Here is a 25,677-nt window from a genome sequence, read left to right as displayed (position 1 = left end):
CACAGGATACGCTCTGGCATAATATGGAATATCAATCCCAACAAGTACTCCCGGGTTTGAGTCTTTACTTAACAGAACGGTTTTTCCACGAACGCCTCTGGCATCAAGAACAGGGTCTAGTTTGTCTCTGATAATCCACTTTCCGTCGTCGACTCCAACAATAAATTTTATCTGTATGAAATATCTTCTATCGTCGAGATACCCAATTATGTTACGCGCGATTGTATCGTTCATGGTAGCATCAATGATACGGCCACGAGAAATGCCCGCGTCGGGGATAATTTTATACGAAGACCACGTGTGTGCGGCACCATCACGACGAAACTCTTCTTTGGCGTTCTTGATAACACCAATTACCGTTGCTAACTCTCTTCGTCGTGGATCAGCGGTTAACCGGTCAAGATCGAATCGAGAACCTGATACGGGTTTTATTCTGGATAGTCTTTCAAATTCCTCCATATTATAATTAAGACAAGTATTTAAATAGACAAAAATATTATATATAATGAACCGATGCAAGTGGATTAAACTAAATTCATCAGCGCCGTGTAGCAAACCATGCAGACACGAATACTGTGGACAACATGCTCAACAGGTCCGCGGGGGAAGTCTAGGACCGATACCGTGTATCAGATGCGGCATTGGAGTACGAGGAAAAACGCAATTATGTTCAGCGTGTGGTGGAAAACGCTATCGAGAACTAAAACGGTATTATGATAAAAAAAATCCAGACTGTGATAACACTCTCTCGGAGCGTGATTACATAAATAAGTTTTCAGACAAATTATGAATTAGACAAATGATTTGCTTATAGTATAATGAATCAAGAATTCGTCCCACATCCAACTATTCCAAATTATGAGGCAAACCGAGATGGCATAGTGAGAAACTGTACGCGAAGACGACCAGTTGGTGGAGTTAATAATAATGGTTATTTAAGATTTACTGCCACGTGCGGAAAGAGGTATTTATGTCATCGTTTTATTTACGAATGTTTCTTTGGAGTGATCCCTAAGGGGTTTGTCATTGATCACATTAACGGTAACATACTTGATAACTCTATAAACAATCTTCGCGTGGTCACTCAGAGCAGGAACTGCCTACTGGGTAACACAGGGCGTTGTAAAACAGTTGCAAGAAGAGCTATTAAATCTATAAACGCAATTACAGGTGAAGAAATGATATTTCAATCAATGGCCGCAGCCGGTAGGTATTTCGGTATTTGTCCACCTGTTGTACAGCGTGTCGCAGATGGGATCTACAAAACAGCATTTTCCAAGAAGCTCAAACAGAAGATTTCATTCTGTTATATCATTGACACAAACAACGATATAATATAAGACCTGTAAATGCAATCACAAAAAAAAATCCTAACAAAGAACAGTAACCCGGTGAAGAGTACCGGGTTGAAACACAAAGTGTTTCCAGTGATAACCGCTTATCCACGTGTGTGTTTTTGTTTTGGCGATGCTAGCATCGCTCAGTAAAGCATTTCTCTGAAGTCCAAGGGACTTTTCATGCATTTAAAAATATGAAAATACATAATAATATGAATCACGAAAACATAAATACCATACTTGTTGAAATTAAAGAATTACAACAGCGGGGTTTTAATATTTTACTAGACACTGAAACAATTATGTCAGATTTTGAATCCCTGAATGAGCTATCACGCTTGGGGAAGAACAATCTCCCTGCGTGTTATAGGTTCATTAAAAATATACAGGATCGTGTTTACAAATCACTTGCGTCGATAACTGAAAATCAGGTATCTGAATTTATTCCACTGTGCCATGCAGTTGAGAAGATCAGGCTTGGATTGTCATCCGAGTATGAGACTCGAAAATTAATTAACACCAGGGTGAGACTGTTAAAAGGGTATATAAAGAATCTAGACGCGGAAATGCCTACGAATAATAGTATTTGTGACGCCGAAGTATAAATACCACCGCGTGTGACCCACCAGGGAATTATATTCCGCATGTAAAGCACATCGGGGAATGAATTCCGGGTAAAAAAAAAGTGTATTATTTTTTTTTTGCCTTTGGAAACTCAAAGAGTTTCTGGGAACCGTTACCAGGGGGGTTTTCAGATTTTGGAAATGTTTTACATTTTCAGGATTAACTCGAGCGTTTCAGCATCAATACAACAATGAGAATAGTTCATAATCTGTTCTCGTTGACACCAAACTATGATCATATGATTTTGCTGTAATAAAGTCAATTGTGACGGAGTTAACAAGAAGTCTTCGTTGCCATACACGTCAACGATTATTTTAACGGGGAAATACTGTTCCCCTAGGGTTCCCCTAGGGGGCTGCCCCGAGAAACTCGAAGAGTTTCCAAATGCGGTTTTTATTGCCTCGTGAAGAATTTGCTTATCATGAATATGAACTCGTGCGTGAATGTATTCACATTGATACATTATATACAACCGTTTTTTTTTAAATGCGTGCTAGCACGAGAAACTCTTTGAGGAGAAATGCTTTGCATTTCCTGAGAAACTCTTTGAGGAGAAACTCTTTGAGTTTCCAACGATAACTTATGCCGAACCACCGGGGAGAGCATTTTAGGATTTCACCAGTAAGTTCACGGAGACAGTCTCGTCACGTAGGTCCAACAAATTTCCCCTCTGGTCGGTGAGTTTGAAATTTATCGTTGACAACCACGTGGTATGACACCGCAGATAGACCACATTGATTGGTTCTTGCACAATCAGAAAACCAGGGAGGTCTTTTGGTGTGAACGTATACAGGATAAACCCCTGTTGGGCCGTCGTTGTGTCAGCGCTAGCGCTGCCAGCGCTGTAACTGCCGTCGATGACGTCACATACAAGATTGACCGCAATAACATCTGTGATATTTACGATCCCGGGTGAGATGTGTCTGCCATCGGATGCTGTACTGTTGTCGTGCTTGAGAATAACAGGTTGTGGTTTTGTTCGCGTGTACGTGGCAGAAATATTTTCGAAAGATTCCTCGATGAGATCAGAGACCGATTTTCTCAGCGTGTGCGCGTTATATCCAGGAAGTTTAAAATCTGGAATATCCTTCACCGAAATACCAAATTTGGCTGCAAACTCCGATCTTTTTTGGTTTCCATAATCATCTTTGTAATCCAGAAATTTTTGAATTACTTTTTGATTTATAATTTCCATCGCGGATGCGAGTTTGTTTAGTTTTTCTATGGCTGTGATAATTTTATTGCGCGAACTTGTTAAATCAGAAATATAATCCTGAAAATATACTCGCAACAGTTCTAGCTGTTGTTTATGTGCTTGTTTGATCGGATCAAAAAAATGAGCTTCTATATCTTCTATAAGGTAAAGACGGTATTTCCCGTCTTCGAAAGCTGCCCCTATATCAAAGGGGGGGGTTGGTTTTGTAAACCAGGCTTCTCCTGATTGTAATTGATCTGAAAATAATAAATAATAATTGTACTCGAGGTCGTGTAGTTCTTCCTTATCGGTTATAAAATCCGATTTTTCAGGTTTTGGTGGACCCGGTTTAACCTCGGGTCGTTTTGGCCATCCTAATACTGTTCGGATTGAGCTGCTATAAATATCCACGGCGTATCCCGGTGTTGAGATTTCAATGACCGCAGACAGCGTTGGTTCATGAGCTGTTATAGATATTTTGGCTTCCTTGCCGGTGATTCGTTTTATTTGGCGTTGTATCTCATTGTTGATTTCTTCGATCTGATAACTCCCAGTGGGAAGTGTAATTGTATTCCAGTCAAGTTCACCCTGTTCCGGGGTCGCGCTGGGTTTCCCGAACACGAACGAATTATTCGGCTGCTGACCGCCAAATGATGCCGACCTGATATTGGGCCAGCTGTGATACACGCTGAGCTTTGCCAACGCGATTTCACTCGCACGAATTGGAGTTCGAAAATTAATACCGAATTCTGGTGTCGTCGAGGACACTGAGATCATTGTGGTCCTTACCGGTGTTGTGTTTGTGACTATTTGTTGAAGCAGTTCTTGTGACATTATTTATTTGTTTAGTTTTCAAATAGTCATTGTACGCATCTGACATTAGTTTGAATTCAGAATCTGATATCGACGCGGCGTCGCTACCTTGCACGTCTAACGATGATGATATCAGCGATGATAATTTCTGATATGCGGTCGTGGCTGTATTTAATTTTGTCGTGTAATCGTGTAATTTTGTGTTAGCACACGAGGATATTTTTTTTGCTATGATGCCGAAAACTCCTGCCGCGGTAGTGGTCGTACAAACAGAGATTGTGGCCGCGACTGCTGCAGTTACCGGAGTGACCGCTGATAGTATTACTCCCGCGGATGCAACAACGGCAGATACTGAATAAACCATAATGTCTAACACTGTTATGCGTCTGCGGTATTTTTTTACTTTTTGACTGGTTACTTCGATGACAGTTTTTAACTCAGATTGCCACTCACGGACTTGATTATACCGATATTGTTGAGCATCTGGAAATCCTTCGGATTTCAACGTTGACATATTATTTAAAATCGCTGGCGATTTTCAATTACGCGGTAACCAATTGAGGCGTTGCAGCGACGAATTCCAAACAAAACCAGTAAGATGTTGCTGTTAAACTATCGTCGTCGGCTTCAAGCATAAATGTTTCCTCGGTTCCGCTGTTTAGTATTACAGTGCAAACCCCCGAATACTTATCGGTGGAATGTCTCCAAGGATATGTTGTGAAGATTTCAAATTTAGCAGCTGAAAACACAGACAACCTGTAAACACCGGTGGCTGTTGCTGTATATTTGATAGTGTTATTTTGTCGTGACCATGTTGCGAATCCCGATGATACCGTGAATACGATGTTGGTGATATGCCCGGGAGTAACTCCAGTGGGAACTTTAATCAAACTGGTTTTGTTAACGATCTCAGGAATACCCGATACGATATCCTGCTGTGTTTGTTTGATCGTGCTGATGTCGGTCTTTACATCAGCGAGTTTTACATCGACGACTGGAGGAGGCCCAAAGAACTTATCCACGGTTTCACTGGTTTTTTGAAAGTTTCTTTGGAGTCTTTTAAACCCGTTCACGTGAACATCATACTCTGACCGCAGCGTATTTAGTTTACCGTTGATGATGTCCACATATTGTTTGTTTGACGCATCCTGGTCGGATTCGGGATTCGCTAACGCGGTTATTTTGTTGCCGCTCATGCTGAGTTCGCCGGTCATTACGTCGCCGGATTTTATTACTCTGTCGATGATTAGGCCAGCAACGAGTTGGTACTGCGTGTCGACGTATTGTTTATTTGCGGCATCTTCGAGACCTTCCGGATTTTTTAGAATGGTTATTTTGTTGCCGCTCATGCTGAGTTCTCCGGTCATTACGTCGCCGGTTTTTTTCACACAGTTTTTAATTTCATCGTTGATGTCTTTGATGATTTTGTTCGATATACTTGAATCCCTGATGCTACCACGGTCAGTAAAAACGGGAAAGTTACCAGGGACAGCTGTACGAACATTACGGATTAAATCATTCCACTTGATGTTGCTAGTTTTTAGTTTTCCCTGCTTGTCCTGAAAAACAGCAACTTCATCTGGGTCAACTCCAGCTATATTCAAAAGATTATCGACTTCATCTCGGGTCGCATATTTTGAGAGATCAGCATCTGTGCTTGGTTTACCTCCTCGTGTGAAAGGTCTTCCGTAAATATCCACCATTATTCTTATTGCTGTTTTTCAAATGCTAGCATGAAAATGCCAAGCATTTCTCGATGCGGTATATTCATACACTACTTTATGAGGAGGAGTTGCTGGATTTCTTGAGATTGCATCAAGAACATTTAAAACCTCGTTCCCACAAATGGGCGGATCAATTAATGTTTGTGTTGGTAACGTCGACTGCCACACTGGAACATTAGAAAATCTGCTGTTGAGAGTGCGAGGCACTCCGCGGACATACCTGAGAAACTCAACTGGCGGTGCTAAACCGTACGAATCAAAATAGATAATTCCACGTGGATCGATCGCGTAAGCAACCCAGTGAGTTCCCGGACCATCTTTGTTGTCGAGATTGATAATGCCAGTTTCTGGATTATTCGGTCGTTGCGGTAATTGATCTCGCATAAATACGCCTCTGAAATGTTTTACACGCAATTTTTTAACAGCATCGAGTAAATCAAAATTGCTCAACGGCGTTAGAATTTTTTTGGATACCATGATGGTGGAGTTCCTGGTAGTCTTAGACCGCGTCCCTTTTTTTTCTTGTATCCTTTTCCCGTTGCCTTTTTTAGTGCCATTCCAGCTGCAGTTCCAACTGCACCGAGTGCTGCGGCTTTTGCTACGGCTGGTGCTGCCGCGGCAATCAACGCCGGTATTGCTGCGAGAAGAGGAAATATTCCACCGGTTTTAGTCATGTCCTTGATAGCTGCAGCAGAGAAATCAAGTCGGACACCGGTTTTTGCTGTTAGTGCCTTATTAAAATGTTTAAGCTGAGTATTAGTCAACGACAGCTTGTCTGGACCACCAACAAGTTGATCTCGTTTTAGTGTTATTGATGTCCCGCACGTGCTTGCGTTCTTTGATTGCAATTTCTTCGTTTGACCGGAAGTCAAGGTGACATTAACATGACTGTATGACATTATATCCTAAGTTTGATTTTAATTGCGTTACATATTCTCGATTGGAGCGTCGATGACCCTCATTCGTCCGCCAACACCTTCAAGCAGCATTGCTTTATCGGAGAGTATGACAGCAATCGCTCTGTAACCACCAGCAGGAACACCTACACGAGCTCGGAAATGTAGGTCGACAACAGATTGTTTAACCAGATCAAGATGTTCCAGCGAAAAGTAATAAATCGGATATAAACTCATAAAGTCTCGCTGTGATATTTGCAGGCCAGTGTCTACATTAAGGTCGCGCCCCATAAATGACATCAGACGATGATACGCGCGTGCGACACGATGATGTTCGAAATCTATTAATATATCCTCAGATGGCTCCTGATGCCCATTTATTCTCAACGAAACTTCAGAAACTCCAAGTGTATCAAATACCATTGGATTTCTTTCCTGGCTATCTGTTCTAGCGCGGTATTGAAATGCAATGAAAATATGTCGTGGTGCTGATACTCCTTGTTGCGATGATATATGCCATGTAAACAACCCACCATTATCACCCTGAATAACGTCTGTGGTTGTTGTTTTCCAGGATAGCAGTGATTTACCGCCCGTGTCCATGAAAGACAACAGTCGTTGTTCTTCGGTGATTGACGGAGACAACACTGGCATCCACAACCACAGTTTAGTTAGTATTACCTGACCAGGGGCAACAGCAGCATCTCGCCAGATAGCGTCATTATCATCAGGTTTTCGCACAAGCACAACTGTGTGTTTGGCACCGAATATGACCTTGTGGACATCTCTGCAGAATCCAAAGATGTGAGACAATGGAATCACACCTGAGAACTCTTCATCTCCACTTAACATCGATCTACGTGTTGCAAAACCCAAATTAAAATTTTCGTTCATCGATGCAACTGCGTCACCGGCATTATTCATTGTTACATTCCTGTTCTCGGGGCTGTCGGTTATATCCTTTGCAAACATCATTGATGGTCCGGCTGATCTGGTGTAATCATCCGAGTATCTCGCCAACCCGAGAATTGTTGTGGCAACGTCGACGTTATCATGAATTGTTTCAATTTCTTTTCCATCTATCATGTAAATAGCGGATTTAAATAACGCCATGATGCCGTTGTTAACAAATCCAACTCGGTCGCCGATTCCGTAGTTAGTGTTATCATTCTTTAAAAGCCTACCTTCAACTTCGATGAAGGCCTCAGCGGGCAAGAAGTATCTACTTGTATCCTGGACCTGTAGTTCAATTCTTCCGCGTTGGTTAGGATCACGTGCTTCATAAGAATAATATTGAAAATCACGTACAGAATCATCTTTAAGTACTGGTTTGGACATATCAAACGCGTCATTGGATTTTCGTGCAAACATTATTATTATTTGTGATGATCTAATTAAAATGTTATCGTCACCGGAAACCACTACCAGCTATCAAATTAGCAGTTACACTATCTTGCAACGCTTTGGAGGTAATTCCTGCTGTTGCGATCTCAGCTAATTTCTGATTTACGGCCTTATTTACTACGCTACTAACATTTGCCGGCATAGCTTCAGTGGATGGTAGTTTTACTGGCACCAACCTCTCGACTGGGTTTTTTTTTCGTATCAGCTGTGCTAGTCGATCCTTGATTGATTGAAATGCTTTCCCGGCAAGACTACCAACAGTGCCAATGGCTTTATCCTTGACAACATCAGCGGCTTTCATCGCGAATTGTTTTGCTAACGGTCCAGCTTTCGGAGCGATTCTTGTGACTAAATCCCTAACAACATCACCGACTCCATCTCCGTAAACAACCTCGTATACTGGTAATCGTGAGTTTACTACTCTGACACTTCTTGGTCTGCGAAAAGAATCGTGTAGTATCATTTTATTTAATTATTGTTTATCTAACTGAATTTGCTAGTCGCTGTGGTAACCGTCTGCGAGTTCATCAATGAGCCCCCGGTAGATGCTGATATCCATGATGCCACGCTGAAATAGTCTCTGACAGATATCTGCGGCTTCATTTATAATTTCCGGAGAATTGTTTCCGGCACGTCTTCCTCCGATGAGAACTTCCAACCGTGATACGTCATTGACGATATTATCAGGGCAAATAAAATTATTTCCCAGACCACTACCAGTAGCGGCTAGTGCGTCGTGAAATTCTTCCTCTGGAGATTGCGGTCGAGGAGTATCATCACCAGGATCTCCTTCTTTACCCAGGGAAAGTAATTTCTCCTGTTGTTTAGTTTCTATATTTTTTAATATTTTTTCTTCTTGTTTCCATTTTTCTTCTGCTTTTCGCTTCATTTCCTTTACCACCTGCCTCCTTTTCTCTTTAGATGGTTTTTGCGGTGAAGAAGATTGCTGTTGTTCTATTTGTTGCAGAGATGGAGGAAGTTGATACCCGGCGAGTTGTTTTTGTCCTAGTTGTTTTATTTGCTCGTCATAAAGTCTTATTACTTCTTTATTAAGACTTATATAATCTAAATCATCATCTCTAGCTTGCCTTTTGTTTGTATATATTCGATATATCCATTTGATAAGATTATCATCAGTTACTTTTTCATGGGGGGGTTTTAAAATACTAGATTTTTTAAATATACTAATTAATACTTTTTTAGGTAATTCTTCCATTTTAGTATTTTTAATTTCTTCGATAAAATCTTCCTTAAATCTTTTAATCAATTCTGCGGTTTCTTTTACTGGTTTTGGTTCTTCTCCCACATCGGCGACGTCAGTACCCTTAAGTATTTCTTCACCGACAGGTGGAGGTTGAGCCGCAGCTATACCAGTTGGAAGATCTCGTAAAATCTTCTTTGTCTGTTTAGTTCTTCTTGCTATTTTTTCAGCCTGCGTCGCAGTTTGTTTTGATACCGGAAGAAGATCTTCTTTGATGACAGTTGTAACCCGTTCAGTAGCTGCAGTGACGGGTTTAAATAATTCCTCCGCGGATTCTGCAAAGACTTCCCGTGCTTGCTGTCTTAATTGTAATTTTTGTCTGACACTATCACGGACAGGAAGAAATTTCTGAATTGCTTCGAGACGTTCTCGAGCTAATCTAGTAGTAAGTGCTTCTCCGATATTTGCCATTATTTATTTGTCAATGATTTAATTCCGCTAACATAAAAATGTTTTTCCTTGGAAACTCGAAGATTTCTCTGAAAACGCTAGCGTTTTTAGCAGCAGAGGGGGCTGGACCCGACCCATGGATTTTTTAATGACGGACCCCGCCACGGAAACTGTTTCAGATTTATTGAAGTAACCCAAGTTGTCAGTGCAAACTCAACGAGTTTGTCCCTGGAAACTCAAAAAGTTTTCGGGGGACATTTTTTTTTTGTTTTGTATTCTGAATAGAAGGGTTTATTTCGTCAAAATCGAAGAATAGTTTCATAAAGGGTTTTTGTTTAAAAAGTTAGTTTCGGTCTGTTCTCCCCCTCTGCTGCTATAGTACTTGCTTACCCTGTTACCTTCTTCTCTAGGGCAACTAGAAAAATCAGATTTGCCTCCCATCCCAAAACTATCGTCGTAATCATGTTTTGACCTAATTTCGTAACAGAGTGAGTCAGTGTCTGTAAACAGCAGCTGAGCATAGTCGACCTTTTCTTTTAAAATCATATAATGAAAGTCAGGCATCAAATAACTGGACACCTAAAGTATGGAGACTTCAACATGAAGAGGATTATTTAGTGTTATATATTTTCCTTTGATTGCAGCCAAGTTCTGATCAAAATTTAATTTGGACAAATCCAGGGGCAGCAACTTGTTTGTCATGCCATTCACTACCTCAATAGTGACACGTTTTCTTAAAAGCTCAATGGTTTTTCAAAATATATGATTGTACCTAATCTTGAAAAGTCCCAGCTCACCTTCCTTCAAAATGATTGCTCTCTTGGTCCAATTGAAATCAATATCAGACTGCAGTCCGACTTCCTGCTTAAATTTTACGTTAACGGTGAAGTCTGATTAGGCACAATTCAATGTGAAGGCCATGTTACAGATTCTTGCAGTGGATAACGTGACACATTTTTTTTTCCAAGCAGTTTTGGCATCCAATAATTGCCAATACAATTATTTTACTTAAGCGCTAAAGAATACAGACTTAGCTTGTCATTATAAATAATCATCTTTTATTGTGCATCAGAGCACTCTTAATGAACGTTTTTTAAGTCAGCTGGGTATTCTAAATCTACATCGAGAGCATAGCCTGTGTCGTCATCGCCACTTAATATTATTCTGTAAAGTTCTCTGGTGGCATCAAAAAAAAAATCTTCTCCAGGAAGCTTCTGCGACATGGCCTAGTCATACAAATTATTTTAAACAGTATACGGAATATTACTAGACAGATAATTGTTGTCGGCCACTGCGTGCCTCATCGAAATGAAAACATTTCACCTCGTATTCCTTTTTAAACAAAATGATACGTGTCAATAACAGCAAGTAATTCTGGCTGAATCTCTGTCAACTTCAGCTCTGCGTCCCATAATAGGCCTTGCAAGAATAATATCAAGCAGGATCTAAGTTGTAGTACGACATAGTATATTAGTATATGATTCAAATAGTCAGCATTAGACTATCTAATTCTAGCACGTGATAAGTATAGTACGTCATCTTTGGCATCGTGAGGAATAAATTACTAAGAATAAATTGTCCATCGTTTACACTAGCTACATAGCATGTACATATAAGTGATATGATCGACTCGCTCTAGAACTAGAGTCGTATCAAAACACAGCATACAGCATCGATAGCGCGACAAAACAAAACAAACTTCATTGTGACCTTCCGTAAGAGCGCGCTGCATATCAAAGCAGAAATTGTATCCAGGTTTTTATGGATTGATAAAAGCATTACAAATGGCAGCACAAATTTTAGTTACGGGTGGCTCTGACATAGCAGAATCAGCATCGGTAAGAACATCAGCACCTTGCTCAAATTTAATGATAACTGCTGTATTACTTGTATCCTTGTACCAAAATATATTAGCTGCATACCTTCTGCTGTGGTCATCGCTCATAGAAATCAAATTCGTAATGGTGCTAGCAGCAAGCAGATAGTTGCTAATGTCCTCCACTGTTTGAGTATTGATCTGATATCGCACCGTCTTAAATAACTTTCAGCCACCATTTGCCAAATCTACATTTGTATTTGCTGGATAATTAGCAGCAGTTGTTTGCAAGTATTCTCTGACTTCAAGAAAAGTTTTTTTGAGACAGCAAGTAAATGTCCTCATCTCTTGCATTAATACTTCTTGTACCAGCTTTATTCATGGGCGCCCTCACACAGGGGCAAGGGGGGGGGGGGCGCTTGTCTCCTCCCCACTCCTTATTTACATATCAGTTTGTTTTGGCTTAGATCTGTTAAACTTAATAGCTGGCCACTACTTTCTGGCCCTCCCCCCTCTTCGGCTAAAAGCTCAACGTACTTATGGAGTTAATTATGGCTGTATTATCACAAAGCCTTCTGTCAGGGTACATTATACTCATGGCTTTATGAACAAAACAAACAGACTGTAAGGTCTTACAGGGGATCTGACCACTCAAATCAGCACTCTTCAGGTGTCGAGGTATGTGAAATATAACAATGCATTCTTTTTTCGCTATCAGTATTATGTGGTAGAATTGTTTAATGTACTAGATGTTCCAGTATTTACTCTAAATTGTACAGATAGTCCGACCTATGTTATATAACGCCATGAAGTTAGACATTTTATAACTAGATAGACAACTATATTCAATTATTCGTTCCATGCATTGCATGATGAGTAATGTTCGCTTTCTTATAATTCAGCGAGATTATTCTTGTCGGGTTCATATTCATGTACGAACCTGGTTATAATAATAATAATAATAATAATAATAATCCGATAGAGTAGTTTTGATGAAATAATTTAATATGTAATAAAGTAAATTCATATGTGTGCTTGCGTAATGTATAAAGTACATTCGTAGTTAACCGAGTCTCATGTACTAAACGTCTCAATTCATGAATTTTAGCTGGTATTGGATGGGGATTAGAAGTACTGTCTGCTTTTGTGTAACATGTATGCTGTTGTCGATGGTGACTTTAGGTCGGAGGACGGTATTGGTTTTCAAGCTGTGAGGGACCAACGGGCCCGCCTGGGAAAAGGAGGCTCTTGGGAATCCTTTGGCAGACTGGGAGGAGCTGGACATCATGGTGGCTGTTTAATAGCATTCTACCAGAACTGTAGAACCGGCAATATGTCGTGGTCGTCAACTGGACGCCACGGAGTTACAAATGTTTCGTTGTTAAATCAATTTATTCATTACCACTATATGAGTGAAAACATTATATGCACCATATGCATCGTTCTCTAAAATCCATTGCTGGACTCTACACACTAATTTTGTTTAAGATTCATTCATCGTTTAGTACATTAAAAATAAACACCTCATTCACAAAACTGCATTCAATGTCTTTGCTAAAGTTTTATTCCAACCCGATTAATCCTGCTACAGGTATACTAAACCAGGTTTTGCTGAGCAGTTTATTTACTTCCTATCTTGTGCGTTCGCATTTGAATGGTTTTTCCTGAGGATGAACAAGTGATTGTAATCATTTCCTGTTAACGATTTCACGTTTTTCAGTCAATCACAAAAGGTATCAACAAGTTCTTTTTTTTTAGCTTACTTAGGTGAAATTTTCAAACCAATCAATATCTGCTGACCCAGATACGGCCTGTTCTGATTCCTCTATTTGTGATGCCTGCTCTGTCCATTTTTCTAGTACATAAAGCTACCGTTCCGGTATTTGTTTTGGCTTTACCTGCTTGGTATTTAGCTCCAGCAGTTACTTTGCTATGACGTCATCAATATATTTATGGTCCTTCATTTTGCTTGTCTTGCTTTGAATATTCTTTAGTTCAGCAGAACCAAAAAGGTCCTGGCCTGGGTTACTTACAGAACTAGTTACGGTCTATGATATTGTGCAAACTTCATAATATATTTCATGAAAAAATTCGTGAGGATAGGGCGCGTGCATAATAAGCTGTTGTTTGAGGAAGCGCATAATGAAACAAAATTTGACGGCGTGCTTGCCAAACATATTATGGCAGCATAGACTCTATGAAAAACTTGTTCAAGGTATTTCGTCTGAATCCTACTACAATGAGACAAGATACTGAAGTGAAGATTATGTTTGCTGTTGTTGATATGTTGGCAAAAACGATGCATGACGTACTTGCTGACCATGATAAGGAAACAAAAACCGTTTTGTAACGAAAAAGATTCAGCTAGCCTCACTAAGAAAACTAAGACTTTGAGTCGACAGTAAGAACTATAACAAGCGATATAACTACAAAAAGCACTAGAACAATAATAAGGAGCACAAAAAAAAATCAGGTGCCAAAATGTGAATGCAACAAGATATGGAGCACAATGAAGACCACGACTGCAAAACAAGCAAGTCAGACGAAGACTCTTTAAAAAGTATTTTTAAAAAAGCTGTCAGATAGAGTCTTTAGAAGACTTTACAGAGAACATTGATTAGACAATGATGACGTAGAAACAATACTACAAGAAAACAAGGAATCAGACTCACGATAACGATACAAAGCCTGAACCAGAGCAACCATAGCAAGATGAGATTCCAGATTCTGTATTTTTTTTTAAAAACGCATAAGCATATTATCACATCATGAGGCATACAGACTATGACTAGTACGACTTTTGAGCGCGTTGTCAGTACTGGACAAATTAGCGCTTGCAGCATTTGATAGCAAATTAAAGTTATACCAAGCAAAAGAGTTGTAGGCGCAGGCGATCACGGTGCTAAAATATCTGGCCGCGTGTATTGTAGTATATTTTAAATTGTTACAACTCTGTGATCTTAAAACAAATAACAGGAAAACGAACTGGTTTTCTAAATTGAAAATATTATTTGCTTCCATAAAATACAAAGTGAAAGAATTAAAATTAACTTACATTATGGTAAATTGAATCACAAGTCCTAAATGTTCTATCAATTCCAAATGTATCGAGTAATCCAAAAGAGTTTCAAAGGTGTTCCGAATGATGATCAATAATGTGCGTACGTATCAACAGTACAGAAGAAGCACTATGATACAATCCCACAATTCCTTTACATGAATTCACAGTAATCTCGAGACAACTATTAAATCCAAAATGTTTTATAATGAATTCACAGTAAGTCCATACATATATTATTCCAATTAATCTGAAATATTTCGAGCACTGTAATTGTAACGAATGATCAATTTACCTAGACAAATTCCTCTTAATGAATAACTTCCAAGACTGGTGTTTACTACTAAGAATGCCTAATTCTTCGTGATTATTCTCTTATACAGACTACTCAAACGCGATAGAGAATGATACACGAGGCTTGGAATGAATCATCTTGGCAATTCGAAATCACTCATTAAACAAATCAGTTGTTTTAACACCGTCTAATCAAGAATTATGTCCTCTTGCCTCTCAATAGAAACTCATGTCCTTGTCGGATCACGTGATGTATCGACTCGACCTTGGAACTTTATGAATGAATTTACGCACTTGATGCAAAACTCATCTTTAAAGTGCAAACTACGATCATAGCATATACGTATTAAAAATGTCACTAACTATATGACCATTACTAGCTATAATCATGAATGATAATACACATACTGTACTATAGTATACATAATAATATGAACCACATGAAGATTTTCTTAACATTATGGTTTGCCACCACCACCACCGCACACTCATCCCGGAAACATTCGTGCAGACGCCCATGAATGTATTGGTTATATTTTAATGCTTTTTCTGAAAGATTTATATTTCAAAAGGATTGAAAATATATTTTGTGCGGACGTAATTGAAAACGTGCCTTTATTGCTAGTAGGATTTTAAACTTTGTGAGCATATCTAAAGTGAATTATATGTGGATTTGATCAAAAACATCGATATACTTAAAAGATTGAACTTTTATCATGGAAGCACAGGCTATAAAATATAGATCAAGACTTTCTTCAAACACGTTTTTCTCTTAGCTATGTGGGTGAAAGCAGATATTAATAAACTTTAATATGTTGTATCTTGACATCCATAAACTTTAATATGTTTTATCTTGACAGATAATGATATTTTCCCCCCGTAATTTTCAAACCTGCAAATGAATGATACAGCCTGTCCACCGTTCTAAATCAAAGGATTTTGGTAACCCAGTAACTTTTCTTCCGCGGACTAAGTACAATGAAGCATCATGGGAACGATGGTACCAGGCTACAGACTTTGGGGACCAGTCTAATGCAATTCCTGTCACTTAACCTTTCAATTGATGCTCTTCCAGGGTGGCGGATGTTCCAAGCCGGAAGTGTCACGTAGAAAAAGGTATTAAAGCGTGATATTTTAGCTTGTGTCGAAAGAAAGTGACCAGAAAATCAATTGACTCTACATCGAAAAACAGATTTCCGTCGCGATCAGGTAATACTATTTCAGATTTACAAATTGAATTAGCCAGATTTGGTTCTTGGACAGGTAAGCTTCCAGACGAAAATTATTGATCGCTATGGACTTTTAGAAAATGGTATCGAGGTACTAAACTGGATCGAGAAAAGAGAACACCGGAACAATCATATCAGATAGCAGTGTAGTACGAGTTTGTTTTCAGTAGACGCTGCTTTCCTTGTGACATCACAACGTGCACATTCAAAGTTGTTTCTACTGGATCACATATTTAGTTTGGTTTAAACCATATTTATTTACCATTAATGTCTTAGAATGTACATCAGACTGAACAAGAGATATGAAAGACTGAGTAACAAGCATCAACTTAATTTATAGCTCTCTCCTCATCGACTGTATTGTTATAATATAGCTGATTTTAATAATAAAGGCAATAATATAAACATTGAACCATGCAAATGAGGTAATAAAGTAAGAAATAGTAAATTTATAAATATTATTATAATAAGATAGTAATAAATTGTAAATACAATATTTTATTATAATAAGACAGCAACAAATTGTAAATATGATATTATTAAAATAAGACAGTAATAAATTGTAAATACAATATTATTATAATAAGACAGCAACAAATTGTAAATACGATATTATTATAATAAGACAGTAAAAAAATTGTAAATACATTATTATTATAATAAGACAGTCCTGAATTGTAAATGCAATATTATTATAATAAGACAGTAACAGATAAATGTTACTGTATTATTGCAAATCAAGAAAAGGAAGGAAAAAATAAATTATAAAGATGTTGGCGCATATAGAGTGGGGGAGGGTAGATAAAGGACTTTTAACTTGAGCTTGGGTGGTATATATTTATACTGGAGATATAACAGCTTAACGTGAAGATATCATTAATGATCAGGCAAAACTTTCAGATGTAATTATACATTTATGGATGGCCTTGAACATCTCTTTGACCTCGATTCATAGCAATGGGCTACCCATGTTAAATGTGATATGGGGCAATGTTCCAGTTCTGTCATTTCTGATAGTACATTATTTTGTACAGTTTAAGAGAAAATGCTTTGCAGTTTCTGGTTCTCCACAAAAATGGTGTTTGAAAAGATCCTCACTTAACAAATCACAAGTAAGTCACACGTCTTGCGTGCGTAATTTGTGTTATTCTTTGTCCTTATGGTAATAAACTGCGCCTTTTCTTAATTCATGTATTTAGGCATGATTTAAAAGAGTACATTGAAGGATTATTTCAAACTTTCTCAGGGACAAGATTCCATTCCGCATAAAACTTTTGTAAAAGAAGAACTTTGGTAAAGGTTTGACAAGGCTTAGGGCACTTGGAGGTTTGTTCCATGATGAAGTTGTCTGTTACTTAACTCCTGGATACTTGTGAGAAAAAAATTTATACTCCCCTGTATTGCAGTGATTTGACCAAAAGTGCTCTTTTCTTTACCCAGTTTAGTACCTGGCCACCATTGTAAAAAGTCCCAAGGAGAGAAAAAAAAGTTTCGTCTGGAAGAATTTTTATGACAGTTTAGGTGCAGAACATTCAGTAATCGAGATTGAATAGACTTTGATATTAGTTTTAAATTTTAGAGTAACAATTAATACATGACCATATCACTATATCTAACTTGAATTAGCTTTCAGAAAATAACAATAAGTCTAAACTTTGAACTTTTTTTAAGGATATTTTTAACAAATTTAACAAATGCTGTTGCCTGAAATTGAGCTTTTAGTTAAGTTTGTCAGGCTTGTAATCCAAACCAGAAGATGCATTGCCAACATGGTGGAAGTAGTACGAGTCAATTAGTGATGGCATTCCTAAGTCATGAAAATATGTTGTATTGCAAAAGTAGGTCAACTTTTGGACCAAAAGCAGCAAACCATATGACGATTTCTTAACTATTCAATCACTAGATATCTAAAATTATAATTGATCTGATAGGCAGTTTAAGATGTATAATCTACATGACTGCTCCTTCGATGAGCGTTAGCGCAAACCTTAGAGTCAGTGCATCTAATGTCCTCAAAACACCACAAGATGGTCCCAAATTACCCTGCATACAATTTAATGAAAACAAAATAACCCCTCCCTGATTATTTTTAGTTATTGTTGACAACATTTTAAAATTTCCAGCATTGTATAATTATCAAGTGGGATTGGTTCTTTCCTTTGTCTTTAATCAGCAAGGGAAAAATATTTTCATTTTAATACAGGCCAGGCAGAAGATATGAGAATTTAAGGAAATGATTCTTTCCCAAAAAATCATATAGAAATATGAATAATGTTCATATGTCTCACAGATTTATGTTAATGAAATATTTGAGTTTCATGATGTTCTCTCTTTTGCTGATGTTATATAATGACACAAGTATTGTAGTACTGCAGAAAATTAAAAATGAAGCAATTCTAAGTAAACCATATTTATTTGTCGAAGAGTGGTATACTTAGTAAGTCAAAATCACAAGGCACTATATTATTATTTATGAAATTGTTTGAAATTGTTTTAATACTCTTTAATGAGTAATAGCAGGACACTGAGTAAGTTGGAACCAAAGGATGCTGTATTTATAGCTCTTACATTCTTGACAAAATATATTATATGACAAAGAGTGGTATGCTAAATAAGTCTGATTCATAGAGCACTACATTGAATTTTTATTTTATTTTCAAATCTGCTAAGACCTTAAGTGAATTTTAAGACTGGTATGATAAATCTGAAGTCTGGTGTAATACATTGATACTATTAAATTCTTTACAGACTTTATGAATAAATGTTGTCGGTGTTGCTCATATTTAAAACAGGTTTTTTTTGACAGAGTGCAGAATACTAAATAGATCTCATCACAGTGTGCTTCATATTTGTTACAATATTTTCTTAATGTGCATTGCTGTCGGTACTGGCAGATTCATTAGAACTCCCAACATTGCGGGTTTCATTTACTTCAAGAACATTTCGTATACCCTAAATGTTCTTGGAGCTGAGGAAGAAAAGATCGCTTCTTCAAGTTCAGGGTTTAGACTAGAACATGTGAAGAGCCACAATTTCACTATGTCTGAAAAAAAAAGCATTTTTACTGTAATCAGAATGTATACAAGGTGTATTTTCTAGCAAATGATGTGCAAACACATTTTGACTTGTTTTGGGGTACAGGACAGGGAAATTAGGGTTTCACTTTGACCCTTTTGGGGGAATCACTAATTTAGAAATGTGTGAAGATCAGGTTGGGGCTTGCTATTTATTCAGAATTGCAATATATATATATATATATATATATAAGAAGTAAAAAGAAAAATATGTAGTTTTGTTTTATCTATAAGAAAATAGTAGATAGCTTTAGTTTTAATTCATTGTACATAAAATGACATTTCTAATTCGTAGTGTACACTTTCTAATTCTGGTCAGTCAGTCAGTCATCATGGAAGAAGTGCACGGTCAGTCTGGATATGATGCTGTATTTGAGCCTGAAGTTGACCGGAAATATGTTTGTCCAATATGTCTGGCTGTCATGCGAGATGCCATGCAGACCTCATGCGGACACAGATTTTGCAGGATGTGTATCCTGGGTGTATCAGTGTAAGATTTTCTGTATTAAGCTCACACTTCTGTTTTGACTGTTCAAAGATATATTTAATATTGTGCATGTTTCATTGTTCCTTTATAATTGTGACACTGTGGAGATATATTTAATATTGTGCATGTTTCATTGTTCCTTTATAATCGTGACACTGTGTAGCAAATGTTCTCATATTATCTTGTTTGAAGTTTTAGCTTTTAACTTTATTCAGTGAAGATGCTCATGCCACTGTATTTGGAGTTTTACCCAGTTACTGTACTTTCTGATTTCACTTAAAATAGCTTTGGAAACAAAATTGTATGACTGTCCTCTGGTTCTTTTTCTGTCTGACATTGAAATGAATTTATCTAAAGAAAATTTGTATGTGTTGATCAGAGGTCTCGGAAATGCTTAATCATTCAATATTTGGAAGCAATTTTTTTTTATCTGGGACACAGAAAATCATGTACACATGAGTCATCTGTATGCTCACAGTAACTGGGTGACAAATTCAATGGCTTGCCAGTCCTGCTTCAACCACCTGCTGAGTAGTAAAATGTCTTGATCAGTTGATCATTATAGCTTTGCCAATATTTACAATGACATAATTCAGTGGCTGAAAGGCACCCAGGTGTACATGTTGTCGTTAAAAGAATAGATCAAAAGAACATGACACAATAGCTGGGAGATAAGTTCAGAGACTTGGACTAGCTGCTGAGTGGTGGGAAATGTGCTGATATTTACAAAGACTGAATACAGGTCTGGAGCAGAAAGACCCCCAAGATGTACATGTGGTCATTATTACAACTTTAACTTTCACTCTCTTGTTCATTTCCTAGTGTAGCTGAATAAGTTCAGCATATGACCTCAAAATCAAGACATGTCAAGTCTTAGACAAAATGCCATTTGCATTTGGATAATATTTTGGGGGTTAAAGAGCAAATTGACAGAGACTGTGATGAGATTTAGAAGAGTGCTAAAGTTGCTAGAACTGATAGTTTAGATGGAACAGTAGACAAGTGTAAGAAAGGGGCCATCCATTTAGTACATACGCAAAAATCTGGCAAAGCTTTTTTACACCCCCACCACCTGCGTACATACGCTTGACGCACACACACACACTGAATTCTATTGAACAGTCTATGTTTAATCCACACAGAAATGATCATGGATTAATAATATTAATATGTTTAATAAAACGGATAGTCCATCGACGTTGACTGTCTGGCTGCTTGAAAGGAATAAGCTGCGTAAATTCAAAAAGTTTGTCTAGAGTCTGCTAAAATTCAAACGCCTACTCAACCCAGTCAAACAGGTTACGTATTAGACAAATTATTATTGAGGTTCCCCTCCCCCCCTTTCCTATGCATACATACATTATCAGATGGCACCCCACCCCCATGCGCAAGCATATGGATTTTGGTTTTTAAAAAAAACATGCATACATAGTAAATGGACGACCCCAAAGTGTGATGCCTGGCTGTGTTCGGAATAAGACCTTTCCTTGAATTTACACAATTCAGTCTGATTCTAATTATGGACAAATAAGAGCTATATGTCAGTGGTTTAAAGAATTTGGAAAAGTAAGTTTGATGACAACCACTGGTTCTTCTCATCTGGACATTTAGCCACTTCAAGTATGCCCAATATGCTTATAGGAGGGGAATGCAACTTTTGCTGGTGGGTCTCCTATTTTTTACCAAAATAGGAGTCGTGGACTCCTACTTGTACAATCCCAGCAAGACTTATGTTAATTATTATTATGTACAACTGAAACTTGTCACATTAATAGCAGTCTATGTTGATTATTATTTACAACTAAATCTTGTCACATTAATAGCAGTAATACATTACCTGTCACAGTTGTCCTGATTACCTCTTCCAGAATGTGAGTCTCCTCATCCAAACTTAAAATTCCAGCCTTCCATTATATAGAACCTTTCTTGAATCTGGAATAACGAATCCATAACCAGTCTGACTACCTTGCCCTGTTCATACATTTTGTCTTCTTTGGATGCTTATAGCATTTATGCATGCAAAATTGCAATTTTGAACTCTGACTTGTGGAAGAGGTAAGCAAGGCTTTAGAAATGTTAACTTAAAACTCTGGAAAACGTAATGAAAGCAGTCCAGAAAAACTGCTTATGGAAATAATTTAGTTCAAACTTGTGACAGTCTTGTATATCTTTTGTATGTTCAGCACTCCATACCGCAGATGCAGTCTTTATAAATAATCTGAATGCATCAGAGGATCTCTAACAGCTTGATCTGACACAAGGTCATTTGGTGTTCACTACAATGATGTATACACTGTTGCTAAAAAAATTGTCTGGGTAAAATAATTTCCTAAAATAAAAATGTTAACCACAAAATACATTGATATGTCTGGTTTAAATTCAGCTGCGACTTTTCTTGCCATGAACTTAAGTTTGTGATGATTGAACCTAATTTAAGGCTGAAAGATGATGGTATGTTTGCTGGAACTATCACTTTTATGTGCTGGAAATCAAAGCATTGGTTTTGATTGTAGCTTCACTATCAGTAATGCCCAGCTAGTATGTAAATGGCTATATTCTGCATGGAAACACTGTAATGCCCAGCTAGTATGCAAATGGCTATATTCTGCATGCAAACATTGTAATGCCCAGCTAGTATGCAAATGGCTATATTCTGCATGCAAACATTGTAATGCCCAGCTAGTATGTAAATGGCTATATTCTGCATGGTGCATGCCCAGCTAGTATGTAAATGGCTATATTCTGCATGCAAACATTGTAATGCCCTGCTAGTATGCAAATGGCTATATTCTGCATGCAACCATTGTAATCTTGACCTTCTGCTGTATTGTACATGTAATTATTGCAAACAGTAACGACGTTGTAATACTACAGTGGTCTCAAATGGCTGCCATACATGTAGCCATTGTTGTTGTTGTTGTGGGTTTTAACACCATTTTTCCGCAACACAATAGGCTATACATGGTGGCCAGTATTAATGGTGGAGGAAGAACCTGAGAAAATCCTGGAAGAACCACCAACCCACGAGAAGCTAGGCATTATAAATAGTAACTGGCATTTTGGTGGTCTCATATGGCTGCAGAGAGTGACTGTACATTCAAGTGATTTTTTTTGTAGTCATACAAAATATTTTCTGCATTTGTATGACACTTATATAAAATATGTCTCCTACATGTATATAAAATATCTCCTACATGTATATAAAATATACTGGATATAAAATATGTCTCCTACATGTATATAAACTCTCTTGTACTGGTTATAAAATAAGTCTCATACATATTGTGTGTAAAATGTATATCCGACACATTGCAGCTAAAATGTCTCCTACATACTATATATAAAAGATGTCACCTGTATAATGCATATAATAATAAAATGAAACATTACTACTTTCCCTTTAAATTCTTTGATCATCAGTAAGCCAACAGTTGATTGCTGTTTCTGGGATATTGTTTGCAATAACTGAAAAACAGCTTTCCATCAAAAAGAATAATAATGAACTAAATATAACTGAACATGTCTGACACTTATTTTGGTCATATTTGACACTTTTTGCTGTGAAATAGTCTGACTGATATCTCATTGGAATAGTCTGGCTGATATCTCATTGGGATAGTCTGGCTGACATCTCATTGGAATAGTCTGACTGTTATCTCATTGGAAAACTAGTTAGCTCAGACTTTTATTGGCAGCCTTGTGTTTTATCCAGCAGCATTCATGTAAATTTTCTTGCAGTTAACTCATTTTATCTACATAGTAAAGATCAATTGACTTCTCCAAAGTAATCATAACATTCATTTTATCTACATAGTAAATATCAAATCACTACTTCCAAACTAATTTAATTACATTACCTCTTGAAATCAGTGCATGATCTGCTTGTGTCTGAGATGAGTGAGTACAATGTAACAAAGCCTTTCTAACTAATAATACCATCTTGGCATTGTTTCAAGTGTTTTGATTGGCTCATAATTTAGTCACTTACATTAGTTTGAATGAATAAGTGGAGACAGGTAGATTCAAGTATTCAGAATGACCAGAGAGCATGAATGACCAGATACAGATCAATAAAAAGGATTTAAGAATGAAAATGACCTCTTGGCTGAAAGAGGAAAAAGCATTTTCAAGACTGGCACACTGGAAAAATCTTATGACCTGTGATTTGATCAGTCCTGCACAATGAATTACAATATTTTTAGTGAATCTCTCAAACGACTTGCATTTTGAAACAACTTTATTATTTTCTCAGCATAAAATGTTAATGATTCGCAAAAAGCAAAACATGATATACCACATAAATCATAAATGCCAGTTCTGATGTTCTTCTTTATCCCCCCCAAAAACACTGAAATGAAAGAGGAATATACTTTCATAGTTGCTTTCAAGTAGCAGATATTGATCTTTGGGACTTTATTTTTGATTTTGAAGTCAGTTTCTAAAATTAATTCTTGATATAGCTTCATATTTTGCAATAATCCTTTTTTATCTTGGACTTTTGATTTAGTAAGGATGTAACTTGAGTTATCAGTTGAATGAATAGCTAGGTCATTTCTGTTCAGGACATTTTATAAAAGGAATAGTTAGTTGGTCATCTTAAACAGAGGTTGAATTAACAAGACCAGAAAGGATTTTTTGCAGAGACCGGTAAATACTATATGTAAATGAAGATTCTAGTGGGGAAACTGCATTTCCAACCACCTGCAATCATCAGAACTATCATCTTCTGTAGAATATTATTAGCTTATTCCCTTAGATGTACAAAGTGATATGATGTTTGGGGAACATCAGAATTGTCACTGCAAACATAGACAAAGTGATGGTGTATTAATTGGGTATCAATACAGTAATAGAAATTACTGATAGTCACTCAGAATTTTTCATTATCTGTATTATTTACATCATAAATAAATCATCATCTGGGTAATACAAAGAGAGAAAGATTTTCTTTAAACTGAGTTTTGAATCCTGTCTCACTATTTCAGTAAAAGCCTGGTTTATACTTTTGTTTCTAAAATGATCTTTAATTTTTCAGCGGACGATCTGTTTCAAAGTGTCCACTAGATAATACTTTGTTTCACCGTGAGTCTGGGGTAAGTAGATAATGAATTTAGTATATACATGATCAGGAAGTATCCATAATACTCTTCATAATTCATACCTACCCTAATATGGTATTTCACACAAACTATATGATTTGGGATTTTCAAGCCCTAATATGGTATTTCACACTAAATATGATCTGGGATTGTCATGCCCTAATACGGCATTTCACACAAACTATATGATTTGGGATTTTCAAATCCTAATATGGTATTTCACACAAACTATATGATTTGGGATTGTCAAGCCCTAATATGGTTGTTCACACAGACTATATGATATAGGATATGGTATTTCACACAAAATATGATTTGGGATTGTCAAGCCTGTAGACATGGTCAGCCTTTCACTTATTATGTATATTTATGTTTAATTTCTGTCCATGATTATAAGTTGTACTTTAGATAGTAAACAGGATGTTTACATAGCTAATATTTGCACATGATTTGTAAACAACTTCTTTACATAGAAGGAGTTCAAGGTAGAGGAATTATTTATTTAAAATATTCATTGGAATTACAAAAGTACTTATTGACCATTGGACTAACCCACTTTTTCGGTTATTATGAACTCCTTCAATAATATTCTGGATTCCATCATTGTGGTACATCAAAACATTCAAGACTATTGGAATTCATTTGGAACATTCTGTGGGTTTTTTATGCTTGTGCTAGGACATTTATGATTAAATTTGGGATTTAATTCACAATACTGTGTCTCTTGAATTTTCACTTTGCATTGTAAATAAATAAATAAATTGTTGGTTTTATTTAAGTTGTTGCTATCACATCTTTATCTTCCATATTTTAAGACCTAGAGTCATAACATCTTTAAAACAGTTTTCCCAAATTTAATCCATTATATATTTAAGGTAGTACTTCTCATCCAGTACTTCTACCAAATTCACCTTCTAAACACCATCTGCTTGTACCTTTGTGGTAAACATAACTTCAGCGATAACAGGTTTTTATC

The 25,677-nt window shown here is 37.1% G+C and overlaps 1 protein-coding gene across 1 annotated transcript in view; it reads left to right on the top strand.

The window, feature by feature from the left end:
* Positions 1-19,447: 19,447 nt before the first annotated feature.
* Positions 19,448-25,677, top strand: part of LOC149806172 (TNF receptor-associated factor 6-like) — a 31,905-nt gene continuing 25,675 nt past the window's right edge. Inside the window, exons 1-2 of the mRNA XM_089935260.1 lie at positions 19,448-19,605; positions 24,638-24,695. Coding sequence (XP_089791386.1) covers positions 19,448-19,605; positions 24,638-24,695 — 216 coding nt within the window. The remainder of the gene's footprint in view (positions 19,606-24,637; positions 24,696-25,677) is intronic.

The sequence above is a fragment of the Sinohyriopsis cumingii genome, chromosome 2, assembly GCF_028554795.1.
Source record: "Sinohyriopsis cumingii isolate HCF-2022 chromosome 2, ASM2855479v2, whole genome shotgun sequence".
NCBI classification, from domain to species: domain Eukaryota; kingdom Metazoa; phylum Mollusca; class Bivalvia; order Unionida; family Unionidae; genus Sinohyriopsis; species Sinohyriopsis cumingii.
Note: the sequence above shows the minus strand (reverse complement) of the source record. Positions and strands in the feature narration are given on the sequence as shown.